Genomic DNA, 18123 nt, shown 5'->3' with positions numbered 1-18123 from the left:
AATGAAAGCTTAGAAACGCGTTCTCTCTCTCTTCTTTTCACTGAGGGAATAAGTTATGTCTTATTCCCATTACTTTTAGAGGGACATGGGGCCAGTAAATTTGCTTTTATTGGGAGAGCATGAACTTTATTCCCAGAGCCCCTCTCAAATGGATAACCCCTTACCTGCAATGCAGGTTCCTTTCGGTTTTTAATGCTTTTTACAGCTTTGGATATGCTAAAGTTATGAAATAATGTCTTGGTGAAGATAGTTTAATGATATATATAATGTAAAATGATTTGTTCTGTTGATATGGACAGAGATAAATAGGTCATGTTTAAGGAAAGCAGAGACAGTTGTGTACAGTGAGCGTATTTATTGATGTTCCCGAGGCTTATGTGGAGTTCTTATGTTTTCCTACACCTGGAAGTAAGCTGTGAGTAATGCATAATTACTCAAGGTTCCCCACTCTCTATAAAAACACACCGGCTGTGTTAAACATGCATGTTCTTGTCATTTAAACAGCCGTGTTTGCATTATGATCTATGCACTTTGGCTTTGTAAATCATAAGGTGTGACAAATCGCAAGCACATATCAAAACATGGTGGAGAAGCTTTCTTGGATAAAGGTTGTTCTTTATTCTGCTTAGTGATTATATGATTCATGCTGTCAGTTTAGTGGTGCTGTGCCAATTCTTTGAGCCAACACTGATTACAGCATGAACTTCAGGCGCTTTTTTGGCAGACGAATGCAGATTCACGTAGCGCGCAATAACATATGAAGTAAATAACAGTGGTGTCAGGATTCAGTTTTATAACTTTCACACAAGCAGATGCATACACAGTTACACACCCACATCTATTCAAACACTTACACACACACTGAGTGTGAAATCAGAGTTGTGACTCTTCAGCAAATACCCTGTCTTATTCACTAAGCACCACAGATTTGACCATTTAAGTACTTAAATTAAATACTTACCATAACGTAATGCAATTTAAATGAATATCTTGCCCAAAAAGTTAATATTTGCTGAAAATGTACTCACCCTCAGGCCGTCCAAGATGTAGATGAGTTTGCTTCTTCACCGGATCAGATTTTGAGAAATTTAGCATTAAATCTGTTGCTCACCAATGGATCCTCTGCAGTGAATGGGTGCCATCAGAATGAGAGTTCAAGCAGGTGATAAAAGCATGACTCCAATCCATCAGTTAATGTCTTGTGATGTGGAAAAACAGTGCATTTTGCATAATAAACATGATTTTAAAAAACATCATTGGAAGTTTTTTAACTTCAAACCATTGCTTTCAGTTAAAATATAAGTCCCCCCTCTTATTGCTTTCTCCAATAAAAATGTCTCGTCTGAATCAGGAGAGAAATGCTCAGATCAAGTTCTGTTTACAAGCAAAAACAAGTATTTGGGTGAATGTTGATGTGCTGTGGGATAGACTTTTTCACTGGTTATTATGGACTGATATTTTGGCCAGAAGTGACGGTTTAAAGTTAGAATGCCTTAATGGTGGATTTCTTTATTTAAACAAGCATCTTTTCATTTCACAAGACATTAATTGATCTAAAGAAGTTATGTGGTTTAGCTGTGGATTACTGAGATGTTTTTTATCAGCTGTTTAAACTCACATTCTGACGGCACCCATTCACTTCAGAGGATCTATTGGTGAACAAGTGATATAATGCTAGATTTCTGCAAATCTGTTCTGATGAAGAAACAAACTCATCTACATCTGGGATGGCCTGAGAGTGAATAAATACAGTTTAATTAAAGTTTTTGTGTAAATGTAATAATGTTGCGCTAGTATCACCCATGGAAATATGTTGTCAAATGTTGTAAAAATGATTTTATTTAAGAGCGTTTTTAAGAAGAAGGTTTGCACATTTTATATTGATCATGATGGAAATAATTCATTAAAGGAAGCAGAGCAACATTTTGATGAATATTGCAGTAGCCTGTTATATTTTCTTCACAACTAAGTTCTCAGAATCAGCACACGATAGAGAACTATGGCATGTAAATTGTGTTTAACACTAATTTTGTGGGTGTTTGCACCGTTACCTAGTTAACATAATTGCTTTAGTGTTTGGGATGCTGACACATCGCAGACAAGCGTGTGCAAATAAACAACTCTATCAGCTGGCACAATTTAGTCTTTGTTTACTCCACCTAATCACTTGTTTCGTGACACCTCAGCTGGTCAGTTCTGTTTGTTATTGAATGATCAGTACACATTGTGGTCCAGTGAATAGAAAAACAAACATGGACTATTTTTCTCCATGTATATTGTCACGTCTCATCCTAATGGGCTCCTAACAGCTTGACCTTTCTGCCCTCTTTTGTTTAGGAAACCACTCAACTGCACATTGTATAAGCAAATCATCTGTGTGGGTTTTAATACACCCATACAGCCAATCTCCAGATTATTTGTTTTCAGCGAGAGCAGTTGCACCCAGTGGACGGGGACCTTTAAATTGAGAAATCGGAGACCGAGGCTCAGGGTTGCTCACAGGGGATGTGGTGTGGTCAGATGGAGTGTGGAGTGAAGAGAAGGGGCGAATGATCTTTTGGGCTCCTAAAGCATCATGGATTGAATTGCACATTTAGTCAGGCTTCTGATGAATATAGAGCTGTCAGGATGCCAACAAAACACCAGTGACATTTCACGATTCTTGATGCTCAATTTTGATACAAAAGACAAAAACAAAAATGTAATTTATTTGAGCACATACTATATAAGTTAAATATAAAATAGATTAATAAAATACCAGTGACATTTTATAATTCTAGATGGTAAATTTTTTATACCACAGAGAAAAACTAATATGTTATTTATTTGGGCACTTACTATTTAAGTTAAATATTTAAAAAGAAAATAAATGTAACAAAATAAATAAAATGTCTTGGACCAAATAATTTTTTACATATTTTTCTTTTATTTATTATTATTCAGTTTTAAAAAAAATTACATTTTATTAAAAATAAAAATAGTGTTTTCCTCTCCTTCTTTGTTTCTATTATAGCTGATATACGGATAACTATTGTTGTTATGATAATATTATTGTAAATGGTTAACAAGTTTTTATTTTGAGAAGTTTTCTTTTTTTCTTTAAATAATAAAATAATTGAATAACAAATTGTTAAATGAATAATATCAATAATATTTATATAAGTTTTTAAGTTTACAAATATTAACATTAATAAAATAATAATAATAAACTATTATTATTATTATTATTATTGAAAAAGGCATTTTTGTCAGCTTACTGTACATTAATTTCATATGACTGGCTTTTTTACATTTATACATTGTCAAAACAAGCATTTAGATTTTTCTTTTTTTTTATTTAAGCTCAGATCATGTGTCTAGTCTTTGACTATAGTTTGCAGGCCCCATTTCTCTCTTTCTGGGGTCACAGGGTTGTGTCCTTTGCTTCTGTAATAGAGGCTGCTATTGTGGTAGTGTAACATGAGGACTCTTTCCTCTTTTTCTTCGTGACTCCTAATGAAAGTCCCTCGGTGGCTGTCTTTCTCTTCCTCCTGAGATGCAGTCACGGACCACAGGCCCCCCCTGTTTCAGGGACAAACTAGTCGACTGTTACCACCCCCCCATTGTTAAATATACTGCCATTGACCCAGGTCAAACATTAGCTGAGGAGTAAACTGTGAATTGTATCCTCTCTTTTTCAAAAATCCTTCTCAAGGTCTTAAGTCTAGTCCCCATTATACAAGATTTTATGTGTCTTACATCTGGCATACAGAAGAGTTTTAAAAAACCTCAAAGATTGTGTGTGTGCAGATACATAGCAAATAAAATGGTCAATTTTTTTTCAGATTCAGGCAGTCTGCCCATCTTCACAAACTCTGCTCTGGAATGCCCTCATACTTACAGTTAAACAAAGTTAAGATGTTTTGGAAAGTTTTTCATCAAAACAGCAACAATAATATGGACATTAACATTCATAGTGCATGAAATGGCATGCTCACAGTCACTGAGAAACGATATCGTTGACCATTGTTGCTTTCATGGTACACAAAGTATCTGAGAAGAAAATATTGAGTGTTAGGGACTTCAGAGGTGCATGTAGTAATTTTATACGAGCACATAAAATATGACATGAATTTGGATGAGATCAGAACCTCTAAGTACATGCATTGCCCTTAAGTCCATAAAATATTAAAAAGAGGTGATCTAACACTAGTTTAGAAGGGATCCGAAATGGTCTTTGCATGTTTAGGGATAAATCATTCAAAAATAAAGTGTGCTTCACATATACAAGAAGATAGAGGAAAATAACATGCATTTTCAACATTACACAAGTCTCCTGTATTTTCTGTCTTAAAGGGAATAGTAAAAGTGAAAATTTGCCGAACATTTTCTCACCCTCAGGCCTTCCAAGATGTAAATGAGTTTGTTTCTTCATCAGAACAGATTTGAAGAAGTTTTACAGTGCATGTCTGGAGTGAATGGGTGCCGTCAGAATAAGAGTCAAACAGCTGATAAAAGCATCACAATAATCCACACGACTCGAATCCATTGATTAATGTTTTGTGAAGCAGAAAACTTGTGTTTTAAGTTTTAAAAGTTCAAACTCACATTCTAACGGCACCCCTTTGCTGCAGAAGATTCACTGGTGTGCAGATGATTTAATGCTAAATTTCTCCAAATCAGTTCTGATAAAGAAATCTGGGCAAAAAATTCTGTGCACTTTCATAACTCTTGTACCATCTTTTTTTTTCTACCATCATTTTTTATTAAGCATTTCATAAAGATAAATCTCTGTAGTGTACAGTTTTTTTTTCCAGTGTACCAAAAGCCCTCAGTGGACAGACTGATGACATGAAGCTGACTTGTGGACCAGTTTCACTCTACTTTAAGATCTTAATAATTGTCATGATGTTTCCAGAACTGGAGATCACATGTTTTCCATGATCATGGGAGCGCTTCAAGTTTGAGCTTATCTACAATTAGTCTTCTTAATGTAGGCCACTGAGTCTCTTGATCTTATGATGGAATAAGTGGAAATTTCTGTTCATAAAATCAGTCGTCAGCAATCAGATCTGCTCATTTCAAAATCACATTTCGGCACAGCCTTGACTTTGAGTTTCCAAACAGAGTATCTCACTGTCCGTACTGATCAACCTTTCTGCTGCTTAACTCGTTTTTAAGTGGAGCAACGTATGGCACAAGAGGAAAAAAAAGTGTAGGAAACATCTGAAGGAGGTGTTTTTGACTTCTTAATGGACAAAGAAGGAGGGAGAGTGGCTAAAAAGATGGAAGAGGTTTCAGGCCAGGCAGATTGGAGATTGTTTCCGGATGGGAATATCTTGATACATTTATTAGACTCCAGGGCATGTGCAATAACACTGATGACACAAATCCATTCTCCTTACTGTTGCACTGACATCTTCATGAGCTTAGCTTCTTAACAAGGCTCTTGTAAATCACAACTTTGTTTGGGCCAAGATATTAATTTTAGTGCATTTGGCTGACCTCACTTAACAGACGGAGGTTTGATGGTGAAATAGCTTAGATCCCAACCAGGACAACAGGCAAAGATCTTCTTCATTGTTTCAAAAATGAAAATAAAAATCTTTGATTTAACATATTCAAATCATATCTTGTGGAATTCATATCTGTGGAGGTCCATTTCTTGCACATAATTTCAAAAATGCTTTGGTAAAAAGTAATTATGACACAAAGTTTAAAGTCAAAGTTGTGAGATGCCAAGTCATAACTGAGATAAAAAGTCGATAATTAAGTACATTTTTTATATTATACATATGGCTCAGTTTCTCATAATTTAAGCATTTCATATCATGAATAAAAATGAATTATCTCAAACTGTCATAAATGTTTGTCATAATTATATGACTTTTTTGTGTCATAATTACGACTTCGTTACCATCTTATAATTTGGATTTTTAGTGTCATAATAATGACTTTCTGTATCAAAATTATGATTTTCAAAAGCATTACATTTTTGGAAAAGTGGAAATAGGCTTACATAGAAATGTCTGCTTAATTGCTGCTGTCATTAAAGCGAAAGGGATATACCAAATAACAAGAAACGTCAAAATTCAAGTTGAATTTTCCCAAAATAAATCAATCAGTCAATACAATTTAGTACAAAAGGTTTAATATATAAATGAATAAATTATACTTCCCTCTGTGGTCTCAAAATGTTGGCCCCCTTTGTATAATTGTTTCTGGATGGCTTTTGCTATTTGCTACACACTTTTCAGGAATATCCATCTTGGTAATGTTTAATGTGCATCTCTCTCAGGATGATTTCTCTGCTACTCAGCTCACAGGGGAGCATTTTTAGACTCCTCACTCCTTCCTGTCTCGACTCAATAGGTTTAACAGGAGAGTTCGAGGATCCTCTAGGAATTCCAAAATGTGCTTGATCTGAAGAGCATGTTGAAAAGCATATCATGTTTGGTGTTTTCTAAGACAGAACTTCAACAAGTTAATTAACACAGTTTGTGTTGCGCCTTACACTTTTCCTTTAATTATGACTCGCTTCTAGCACTGATTCGTAAGAAACACAAACACACGCTGATGAACTGGGGCACGCTCATGGATATGTGCGTGTCTAAGACAGCAGGAGAGAATGAGAGAATGTAAGGGAAAGAGAAAAAAATAAAACAATATTATGCAAAAATAGGTTATAGTTCTCCACAACAACTGTTCCTCCTTGTCATTTGGCTTCCTGTGGGTGGCCACAGTTACCAATGCATTCTCCTGTGACGCACATGCTGGAGAACTGTGAAACTTTTCCAGTGTCTGTCACTGTGCCGCATTCTTGTGCTGGCCTCAGTTCTAGATAGTTTTACGTAATACTTGACAGCATACTTTATAATTCCCTCACAAACAGAACTGTAGAGTTAGCGTGGGGATGCTGTCAGATTGTAATGTCATGGTATTTTGATATATTCCATCGTATAACTTAAAGATGTATACTACACTACCATTCAAAGTTTGGAGTCAGTAAGATTTTTAGGAAATTAATAATTTTAGTCAGCAAGGATGCATTAAATAGATCAAAAGTGAACGTAAACATTATTACAAAATAAAAAATCTATTTTAAATAAATGATGTTCTTCATATTCATCATAGAATCCTAAAAAATGCATTAAGGTTTCCACAAAAAGTTTTCATTAAAGTGTATTGAGCACCAAATCAGCATGTTAGAGTGATTTCGGAAAGAATCATGTGATAATGCTTACAGTAAAATACTTTTTTCAAAAACATTACGATATCTTACCAACCCCAGTGTTTGAACAGTGTTGTATGTATATAGCCTATAGACTAAACGGAAACACATTAATTTACATAAGAATTTATAAAAGGCTATTTTATTTTATTTCCAAGCTGATAGCTGCACGCTACTGCAGCATTAAGTCATTTTGTTAAAATATTATTTACTACTGTTTAAAATATTTCTAGAATAATATATATGACCGTAAAATCCTTCCTATTCTTCTAGTATTTTAGAGAATAGCAGTCAACATACAGTATATATATATAAAAACTAAGTTAGTAGTCTATTCCAAACATGTCCAGATTGAGTGCTAATGTCTGGATTGATATTTGCTCCTCAGATACTGCTTTGACTTTTGACCTCTGACCTCTTTCACGCGCCTGCTTTTCATTAACACCAACCATTTAAATTGATTCCGAATTTTTCACATTTTTTCTGTTTATTTGAACTGTTCATTGTTTTCTCTCATTTTATCTTACATGTTATTAAGTCAAATTGTTTAGGTTTACCACACTGCAAATCACCGGAGTCCAGCAGTGACTCAGACTTAGCTTTTTCGTTTAGTGTATATATGGATGACATACACTTAAGCGAGAACCACCCCGTTCATATGGTTTAAATTACAGGGTATGACATGCAGACACGGAACAAACCGTCTTTTTGATTATTTGTATGATATGTTGAATGCTTTAAATGATATATCCAGGTCTGTATTATATTCCATTTGAATGTATTTTTCATATGTTGGATTTGTATCGTGTAGGCTGATTTAATATGCCAGGTTTGTTCTGTGGGGTTCCAGCTGTGTGTATTTGTGTGATACAGTTGGACTTACTGCCCTCTAGTGCTGGAGTTGAAATTACAACATTGCATGAATTCCCTGAATGCCAAAAAAGAAACTGTGATAAAAAACCAGTGTACTTGGTGGAGCTGGGATTTATATTGTTTTTTAGGCCTGCCGACCTAATTTACCATAATTAACATGCATATTTCACATTTAATCTGTCTTTAGAGATGATTTTGATGAGGAAGGTTTCTGCCAGCCATACAGAGGAATCGCGTGTGCTCGTTTCATAGGAAACAGGAGTATCTTTGTGGACTCACTGCAGATGCAAGGCGAGATTGAGACCCAAATCACAGGTAACCCTTAAAAAAAAAACATTCGCTTCTCAGTCCTTACACAAGACATGTCAAAACAACTGTTTTGTACATACTTCAACTGAAATGCAGCTGATAAAATCTGTCTGAAGCCTTAGATAAGAACGCTTTTTCCTGCTATGATGTGTTTTGGACATTTACGATGGTCATACATGGACATTTATGATAGTATTGTTTGAAATACCATATTATATATTCAAGAACATCTCATATATCTGCCATCGTATTAAAATCTGATACAAGAACCTGAGAGAAAAGTTTTTTAAAGCTAAATCTTGGTATCTTACACATACGGACTGGACTAAGCCTTTTTTTTTTTCTTTTTTTTTTTCTCAGAGAAAGTTCCCAACTGTAGCCATTTTAGTTCACACAGGCATTCACTGTGGTTTCCTGTCAAGAGTGAGCAGTCAATTTGTTTTTGAATCACTCAGCTTCTTGCGAAACCACAACAATTCACCAGAACTTTGTAACTTTGTTGTTTGTGTGTAAGATGTAATTTCACTAGACTGTTACGTAGCTTGTAGGAATGGCTTATTTTTGTTTTCAAATCTGGAGGGAACCCCTGTGAATGCTTGTGTCTGTTTTTTTAATCTGTTTTTTTCCTCAGCGGCGTTCACCATGATTGGCACCTCCAATCACCTGTCAGATCGCTGCTCCCAGTTTGCTATCCCATCCCTGTGCCATTTTGCCTTCCCGACATGTGACCGCAGCTCTGGCATGGACAAACCGCGGGACTTGTGCAAGGACGAGTGTGAGATTCTGGAGAACGACCTGTGTAAGACAGAGTACATCATCGCTCGCTCCAACCCCCTCATCCTCAAGCGCCTCAAACTGCCCAACTGTGAAGACCTGGCCGCTTCAGACAGTCCCGAGTCTGCCAACTGTATGAGAATAGGCATCCCAATAGCTGAGACCATAAATAAAAGTATGTATTTTGTGTAATTATTTAAAAAGACTTGTCAAAATTCTATTTTACTGAAAATCTAAATGTATTCTCTTTCATTTTAGGCCACAAATGTTATAATAACAGTGGTTTGGATTATCGCGGGACAGTCAGCGTGACTAAATCTGGTCGTCAGTGTCAGCCGTGGATCTCTCAGTATCCCCACAGCCACACCTTCCTGGCCATGCGCTACCCAGAGCTCAACGGGGGACATTCCTACTGTCGCAACCCCGGCAACAAGCACGACGCCCCCTGGTGCTTCACCCTAGATGAGGGGGTGCGCATGGATTTCTGCGACATTCCTCCATGTGGTGAGATGCACCGCTCATATTGACATAGGCTGTGTTCAAAAGAGCATGCTACACTCAGAATATTTCCAAAATATACAGTATGCATGCTTTGTGTTATATGTTGGCTGATTTATGCACAGAATACCGGTAAGATCTACCGTATTTTTCGGACTTTAAGTCGCACCTGAGTATAAGTCGCATCAGTCCAAAAATATGTCATGATGATTCAAAAAACATAAATAAGTCGCACTGGACTATAAGTCGCATTTATTTAGAACCAAGAGAAGACATTACAGTCTACAGCCGTGAGGGGCGCTCTATGTCTTCAGTGTGGACTACAGGAGCACTGAGCAGCATAGAGCGCCCTCTCGCGGCTGGAGACGGTAATGTTTTCTATTGGTTCATTTCTCTCAGTTCATGTCAAATTAATTTTTATAAATAAGCAGTGTTTGGAATAATGGCGTTTAAAAGAACGGCGTTAGGTAACGACGTTATTTTTTCAGTAATGGGGTAAACTAACTAATTACTTTTCTCGTCGTTACAACGCCATTACCATTACTGAAAGTTACATGCGGTGCGTTACTATGCATTGATTTAATAAACTATGTAATCCGAACACACCCCTGACTCATACAGCGAGTGTGGAGGTGGGTTAAAAACAAGATAAGCAATTATGATTGGCTAAGGCAGAGTTATGTGTTTCATGGTAGCCAATCAGAGCCAGTCTTTTTACACACATGCCGGCACACGCGGCAGTACCAGCGGCGCCAAACACACACACACACGCAACAGCTACACAGAGATTCGCAACAGCAGCAGTAATGGCGAGTCAGGAGCAATCCGATGAAAAGTTGGCATTTTCAAGGTGGAGATATAAGCACTACTTCAAATTCATTGTGGTCAAAGCTAAGAACGTACATGTAATGCATACATGTAATGTGTGACACACGCATCTACAAAGCTAGTGGCCAAAACACTTTTCTTAAAAAGATAATACTTGAAGTGCAGGATAAAACTCTTGCTGTCTGTTGACGTGCAATAAATATCGAAAGTTATGTACGAACACCTGTCTGTTCTACTCATTTCAACTGACTTGTGAAAACTGCAAAAAAAAAAAAACTTAGTTTTTTATTTTTTTTACAGTAACGCAAATAGTTATTTTCCCTGGTAACAAGTTACTTTTATTATAGAGTAATTCAGTTACTAACTCAGTTACTTTTTGGAACAAGTAGTGAGTAACTATAACTAATTACTTTTTTAAAGTAACGTTCCCCACAGTGTAAATAATTCGCACCTGACTATAAGTCGCAGGACAAGCCAAACATAGAAAAAAAGTGTGACTTATAGTCCGGAAAATATGGTACTCAAATTGCTAAAATGCTGTATCCCACAAAGCATTTATAGCCCTATACTAATATAGTATTTATTAAACATTTTAAAATTATATTTTATTTTTTAAATGTATTTAATATAGCTCAATTTACTTTTAGTTTAGTTTTTTTATTACAGTAATTTGTCAAGGAAACATTTCCAATTTTTATTAAAGAAAAATGTATGTTCAAATATTTACATTTTCTAATTATATGTTTTATTTTGGCTTTATTTTAATAACTAAAAACGTTTTTTTTTTTTTTTATTCAACAGTAACAATGCAAAGCACTGACTGACTTGACCTTCCAGTGTGATGAGAGCAATAAATATTACTTAATAATATGAGCTATGATTTTACTTTATCTTTTATTTTATTTTACCAATTATTTCTTTGGATGGCAAAAAGTGAAATTATGCTGCCTCAAAATTTTGTTAAAAATGCATCTCAGCAATTTGTTAAAAATGCATCTCAGAAAAAGTATGATGCAGTATGTTTGTATTCTGTTCTGAACATACTCTAAAACACATATTTTAATTAACATTGCCTTAGCTTCAGTGCAAATGCTGTTATAACAGACTTTTCATATGGTTTTAGTTCATATATTTGTATACTGATTGTCCACAGATTTGCCCAAGCATGGCGGCAGCAGTATGGGGATCCTGTACATCCTGGTACCAAGTGTTGCTATACCGCTGGCCATTGCCCTGCTGTTCTTCTTCATCTGTGTTTGCCGAAACAACCAGAAAGCCTCACGTCCACCAGCCCCACGTCAGCCCAAACCAGTACGCGGCCAGAACGTGGAGATGTCCATGCTCACGGCATACAAACCAAAGGTCAGATGTTACCACTAACAGATCATAACCATCTATGAACGTGCATCTACACCACAGTGTATCAGTGGATTCCGGCACAAAACCTGCATCTTATTCTCTTACGACGCAGAGGTGCTAAATGAGCTTTAACATTTAAGTAGTTTCTGATTGGCCTACTTAAGTGAATCGGGTGCTAAAACATCACTTTTTGTCCGTTGGAGTCACTGGGCATTCTCATAAGGTTTGAATTAGTGTGCATTCCTGAGTTAAGGGCACTGCAAAAACAGGAGGCAAAACATCAGGATGAGCATATGGAGGCAATCTCTTCCAGGCCTGGAGAGGAATCTAAATAGAATCATATTGTTATCATTTGGATCATTCAATGCAGATTCAAATGAGATTTTCGCATAAAAAAATGTTTTTCCTTGCTTTTTCATCTTGGTTGCTGGTTAGAGAGACATTTTTACAAACAAATATTTTGATGAGATGATGAACGTTGCATTTAGTTCCCGTATTAAATATACCTTTTGACACACTGAAGTGCTGTTTGTATCTGAAACACATTGAGACCTCTCATCTACTAAGTTCAGACTAAGGTCATACAAAGGTCACCATTCACTCAAGTAATATCTAAAACAGGGATGAGACATGTTTAGCCTCAGGCTGAGTTGACGCTAACACAAAACATCTGCTTCTTTCAAAGAAATAGACTCCTCTATCTTTTATTTGATGATGTTTATTTCTCTGCTGAATGTAGCTCTGACCTTTTGGCAAACTTTTTATTTCCTGTTTTATGAGTCTTGTCCATACCAGTCACACAACACTGTGCATGTTTCTTACAGCTATATCATACATATAGTGGCTAAAACCATACAGAGACACAGTGACTGTCATTTAAGTGGTAAGACAGCTTCTGAGAAAGTACATAAATGTACATAACAGTGCGAATATTTTAAGAGCAAGCAGAGGTTTTATGCATTTCTGTGGTCAGTGGTTGAGGTGGTAGCATGTCTTGTTTTTCAGCAACACAGTAAAAGATTGAAAACAAAGCTACAACAGTTGACAACAGATTTGTCATGGATTAAAACTAACAAAAAAAAGCATGATTCTTAATATCATACCTTTTTTCTCAAATTGCAAACTTCTAATTTTCAGCTTATTGTACATTAATGTAAATATTCTGCTACAAATGGTAAATGATCAAGAGATTAATAACAAAGAAGCCATTTTGACACTGTTTATATATATATATATATATATATATATATATATATATATATATATATATATATATATAATTATACTGGGATTACATTTAGAAATACATAATTGCTGACAAAAAAAATATTCTGCATGTATTTCTTATCTATATTTACATATGTCTCAAAATTATTTTTTGTAATGTTACCTGATCACAAATCACTTACTACATTATTGCCTGATATCTGCAATAACAAATTTGCACGCCCAACCTCACTCTTCTATTTCTTTTTCTTCTGTAGAGCAAAACCAAAGAACTTCCTCTGTCTGCAGTGCACTTCATGGAGGAGTTGGGCGAGAGCAACTTTGGTAAGATCTACAAAGGCCATCTGTACCTGCCAGGCATGGAGCAAGCTCAGCTAGTGGCCATCAAAACACTGAAGGACATCTCAAGTGCACAACATTGGGGCGATTTTCAGCAGGAAGCATCTGTCTTGGCAGAACTTCATCATCCTAATGTGGTTTGTCTCCTGGGTGTGGTGACCCAAGAGCAGCCCGTCTGCATGCTCTTCGAGTTCCTAGCCCAAGGGGACCTTCACGAGTTCCTCATCATGCGCTCTCCTCACTCAGATGTGGGCTGCAGTAGCGACGAAGACGGTACCGTCAAGTCCAGCCTCGATCATGGAGACTTCCTTCACCTGGCCATCCAAGTTGCAGCTGGGATGGAGTACCTCGCAAGCCACTTTTACGTCCACAAAGACCTCGCGGCAAGAAACATCCTAGTTGGTGAGCAACTTCACGTCAAGATCTCTGATCTTGGCTTTTCAAGAGAAATCTATGCTTCAGATTATTACCGAGTCCAACCCAAAACACTCGTTCCTATTCGCTGGATGCCACCAGAAGCCATCATTTACGGGAAGTACACAACAGACTCGGACATTTGGGCGTTTGGTGTGGTTCTGTGGGAGATCTTCAGCTTTGGCCTGCAGCCCTATTATGGTTTCAGCAACCAGGAAGTGATAGAGATGGTGCGGAAGAGGCAGCTCCTGCCCTGCCCAGAGGATTGTCCTCCTCGCGTGTACGTGCTGATGACCGAGTGCTGGCAGGAGGGTCCCGCTCGACGGCCAAGATTCAAAGACATCCACGCCCGGCTCCGTGCTTGGGAGGGTCTGTCCTCCCACGCCAGCTCCAGCACACCATCCGGAGGCAACGCCACCACCCAGACTACCTCTCTGAGCGCCAGCCCCGTCAGCAACCTCAGCAGCCCGCGCTATGCTGGATACATCTACGGAGCTCCGCAGAGCCTCCCACCGGGACAAATTGCGGGCTTCATGGCAGCACAGATGCCCCAAAACCAGCGTTTTATACCTGTAAACGGATATCCTATCCCAACGGGCTATGCTGCCTTCCCTGCTGCCCATTTCGCTGCAACTCAGGGCCCTCCACAGGTGGTGCAGCACTGCCCTCCGCCGAAGAGCCGGTCGCCCAGCAGCGCCAGCGGCTCCACCAGCACGGGTCACGTGACCAGCGTCCCCTCCACAGGCTCCAATCATGACGCCAATACGCCTTTGCTTTCTCATTGTGTCACTCTGACACCCATGACAGCACTGCAGGGCGGCACAATGCAAGTGTTTGGACATATGGCACAGAAGGCCATGCAAATAGACCCGAGTCAGGCGGCGCTGCTGGCTGACACTAACAGACTGATATACAGTGAATCCATCATTACTGCAGATTTGTGAATTTGTCCCGTATATTGATTTATTGAATTATTGATATTTTAATTTTGTTTTCCTTCCTTGTAAATATGTAATAGCCTGAAAAAAATTCAAAAGTTTATATTTTAATGTCGTTTTATAAATGTGTCTTAAAGGGATAGTTCACCCAAAAATTAAAATTCTGTTATGAATTACTCACCCTCATGTCGTTCCAAACCTGTAAGACCTTTGTTTATCTTCAAAAACACTGTTTAAGATATTTTTGATGAAATCTGAGAGCTTTCTGATCCTGCATAGACAGCAATCTTGGATTTTATCAAAAATATCTTAATTTGTTTTCCAAAGATAAACAAATGTCTTATGGGTTTGGAAAGTCATGAAGGTCCATAATTAATGACAGAATTTACATCTTTGGGTGAACTACCCCTTTAAAAGAAACTTGTATATTCACATATTCTCTGTGAAGTTCATGCCACTTTTTTTGACTTCGTATGACTAAATGTGGCCTTAAAATGTCCTTTTTCCAACCAGAGCTTTGAAATCATGCTCTTTTTTTACTAAAATTATTTTTTCGACAGAGCTGTGGGTTTATCATCAGTTGTGTCTGCTTTTTCACACTTCAGAATGTCTTGGTCTCTGTCCTGTCATTTCATTTTGGACTTGAATCAGTTAAATTGCAATGTTGTCACATTGAAATCCAACCCTATAGCCAGTTCCCAAATTAAGGGAATGATTTTGCAAATGTTAATCACTGATGCCTTCATGTGAAAAAAAAAAATGTTGCTTTAATTATGGTGCCTGCATTTTATTATGAAGTCAGGCATTTGTACATGTGGGAGAGAAATTGAAATCATTTCAATACACGAGACGCATTCGCTGTAAGCCAGTGACTTCTCAGGCAACATTTGTGTTTCTAAGAGCCAGGCTTTTGAAGTGGCAACCGTGTAGCTGCAACAAAATAGAAGAATTTTGGTGCTAACCAAGCAAATATTTAAACATCTTAGTATTTATTTCTTGCTAGGTGTTAAAGAGATGGTTTACCCTAAAAATAGCATTTTATCATCATGTACTCATTTTGTAATCGGCTGAAGAAAACATATCCAGGTTTGGAACAATTTGAGTGTGAGTGAATTACGAGGGGAATAAAAATTGGTGAATCCCTTTAGATCAAAATTGGGCAGAAACCTACATGTATACACAAACTGACTGCTTACTTTTAGATTATTATTTTTTCTCAACTGTCATGGAACAACATGCATAAAATAGTGTGATAAATTGATGAAGAAATCAAAGATGATAGGATGTGACACAATCATTGGTTTCAGATGTGCCTTTTTGCGTTCCTACCTCCAGTCATTATACAGCATTTTTTCAGCTTTCGGGCAAAGCCCAGATTATTCATATAATCTTTTGACTCAGAGTAATAGGCCTATAACTGAAATTCAGGCAACAAGAAAACAGTATCGTTATTTTTATATTCTGTACATGCCTAAACCCAGAGTACACATTATTATTTTAAACTGTCAGGATAACATTTTTTTTTTTTTTTTTTTTTTGTCTAAACGAGTCGTCAATTTTTCACATCACTGTTTAGCAAAGCATGTGTGAAATCTGTCCTAAAACTGACGCTCAACTTTTTCTACAATAAACGCCTCACTACCTATAGAATGTAATGCCTAAATATTCCTCTAGAGGTCAGTGTCACTCTGTGACTCTGATTGAATGAAGTTCTTTGTATCTTTGTCTCATGTTAATGCTATATGTGCTTTTGATTTTCTGCTTTCATTTGATGTTTGTTAACTTTATCCTCTCTCTGGGTTAGTAGCTTGTTTAATCTCTTGCGATTTCACAGAAACAGAGATTAAACCATTTTCGCAAGCAGCTGTATGTCATGTTCATTCTCATTTTGGTTTGTTGCTATGCAACTGTTTAATTCAACGACGCCCTTTTCCTGTGTTGAAGTCAATCAAGAATTGATCTTTTATGCAGGTTACAGTGTTTTTTGAAGACATGATTGCTTATGACCTATGAAATGCCTTTTGGACAATCTCCTGATGCGTCATGACATTTCATGAACAGATGTTTTGCATGATAAACTGATGTGTAGATCAATGGTTTATTTTTATATGATTTGTCACACAATTTTACATCAATATTGCAGTCTTATTATTGTACGTCTGAACATACGTTGTGTTGACATTATAAAAGCCTCTTAAAGAAACAGCATGGTTAAAAGTCGTTTCTTTTTCAAAGTGTTCTATTATAATCTCATGTCAGTGTACATCATTAATATATTTCAAAGGTTCTATTATTTTTGTTATCTATAATATTTAAGTCAACTGCTCTTTTATTATATGCCATAAACAGACCTCTTATTAACATTACAATCATGGTTATTGCAGAGTGTATCACATATGCCACCAGAAGGGGGCAGTGTAGTCTTAGTTTAATTTCAAACATCAGGCTCCCTTACGAAAATTAACCATGGTTTTAATATAGCCTATTAAAGTGAAGTAACCATGTTTTTTGGTGATTGATAAGGTTTTAATACTGATACAATGACTAAACTATGGTTAGTGTAGTAATTTTTGGTACACCATGTTTTAAATATAAGACCAGGGTCTCTTGACTTCATTTGTAGTAAAAGCATGGTTAATATTCATAAGCGATATTCTGTGGATGAGCTCACTGACTGTAAGATGCTTGTCTTGTTTTATATACTTGTTTAGACAACACTTGTGAGGACCAAATGACCTCACATTGTGAAATACTTTTGACAAGCCACTATTTGGGAAATTTTGCTGGTCCTCACTATTTTAAAAGGCTTATAAATCAGCCAAACAATGTTTAGTCCAGTCTAGTGTTCTGCATGTGTGTGTGGGCACCTGTTTTTCTGTCCTGATGGGGACTTAAACCTGAATACACACAGACTCATTGAGACCTAAATTGAGGTGCCAGTGGGTAAAAAAAGCTTATAAATCCAACAGAATCTGAGTTTTTTGAGAATGTAAAAATGCAGAATTTAGGTGTAGGATTGGTTTATGTCTATATAATTATTACGCCTATATGGAGAGTCCCAACAAGGATAGTAAACCAGACGGTTGTGTGTTTGTGTGTGTGAGAGAGAACCATCTTTTGGGGACAAACTTGTCTAGAAGTTAGTTAAACTTGACAAAATCTCCCTAAACCTCCTTTTGGAGATGTCCTCATTAATAAACATGGTAAACAAAGACAAAATAAGGTATTAATATATAATATTTAACTAGTTGTTTACTGCATATAATTAAAAGAAAATGCAAGAAGTCTATGCAATGTACCCATTTAGCTAAATGTGTGTGTCTGCATGTGAATGTTTTACATTATAGTACTGCA

General features: G+C 36.8%; 1 protein-coding gene across 1 annotated transcript in view; it reads left to right on the top strand.

Annotated features, from left to right (window-relative positions):
• Nucleotides 1-14968, top strand: part of ror1 (receptor tyrosine kinase-like orphan receptor 1) — a 112961-nt gene extending 97993 nt beyond the window's left edge. Inside the window, exons 5-9 of the mRNA XM_026264993.1 lie at nucleotides 8271-8398; nucleotides 9024-9341; nucleotides 9425-9670; nucleotides 11646-11854; nucleotides 13336-14968. Coding sequence (XP_026120778.1) covers nucleotides 8271-8398; nucleotides 9024-9341; nucleotides 9425-9670; nucleotides 11646-11854; nucleotides 13336-14775 — 2341 coding nt within the window. The 3' untranslated portion in view covers nucleotides 14776-14968. The remainder of the gene's footprint in view (nucleotides 1-8270; nucleotides 8399-9023; nucleotides 9342-9424; nucleotides 9671-11645; nucleotides 11855-13335) is intronic.
• Nucleotides 14969-18123: the final 3155 nt, after the last annotated feature.

Source organism: Carassius auratus, chromosome 6, assembly GCF_003368295.1.
Source record: "Carassius auratus strain Wakin chromosome 6, ASM336829v1, whole genome shotgun sequence".
In the NCBI taxonomy this organism is placed as follows: Eukaryota; Metazoa; Chordata; class Actinopteri; order Cypriniformes; family Cyprinidae; genus Carassius; species Carassius auratus.
Note: the sequence above shows the minus strand (reverse complement) of the source record. Positions and strands in the feature narration are given on the sequence as shown.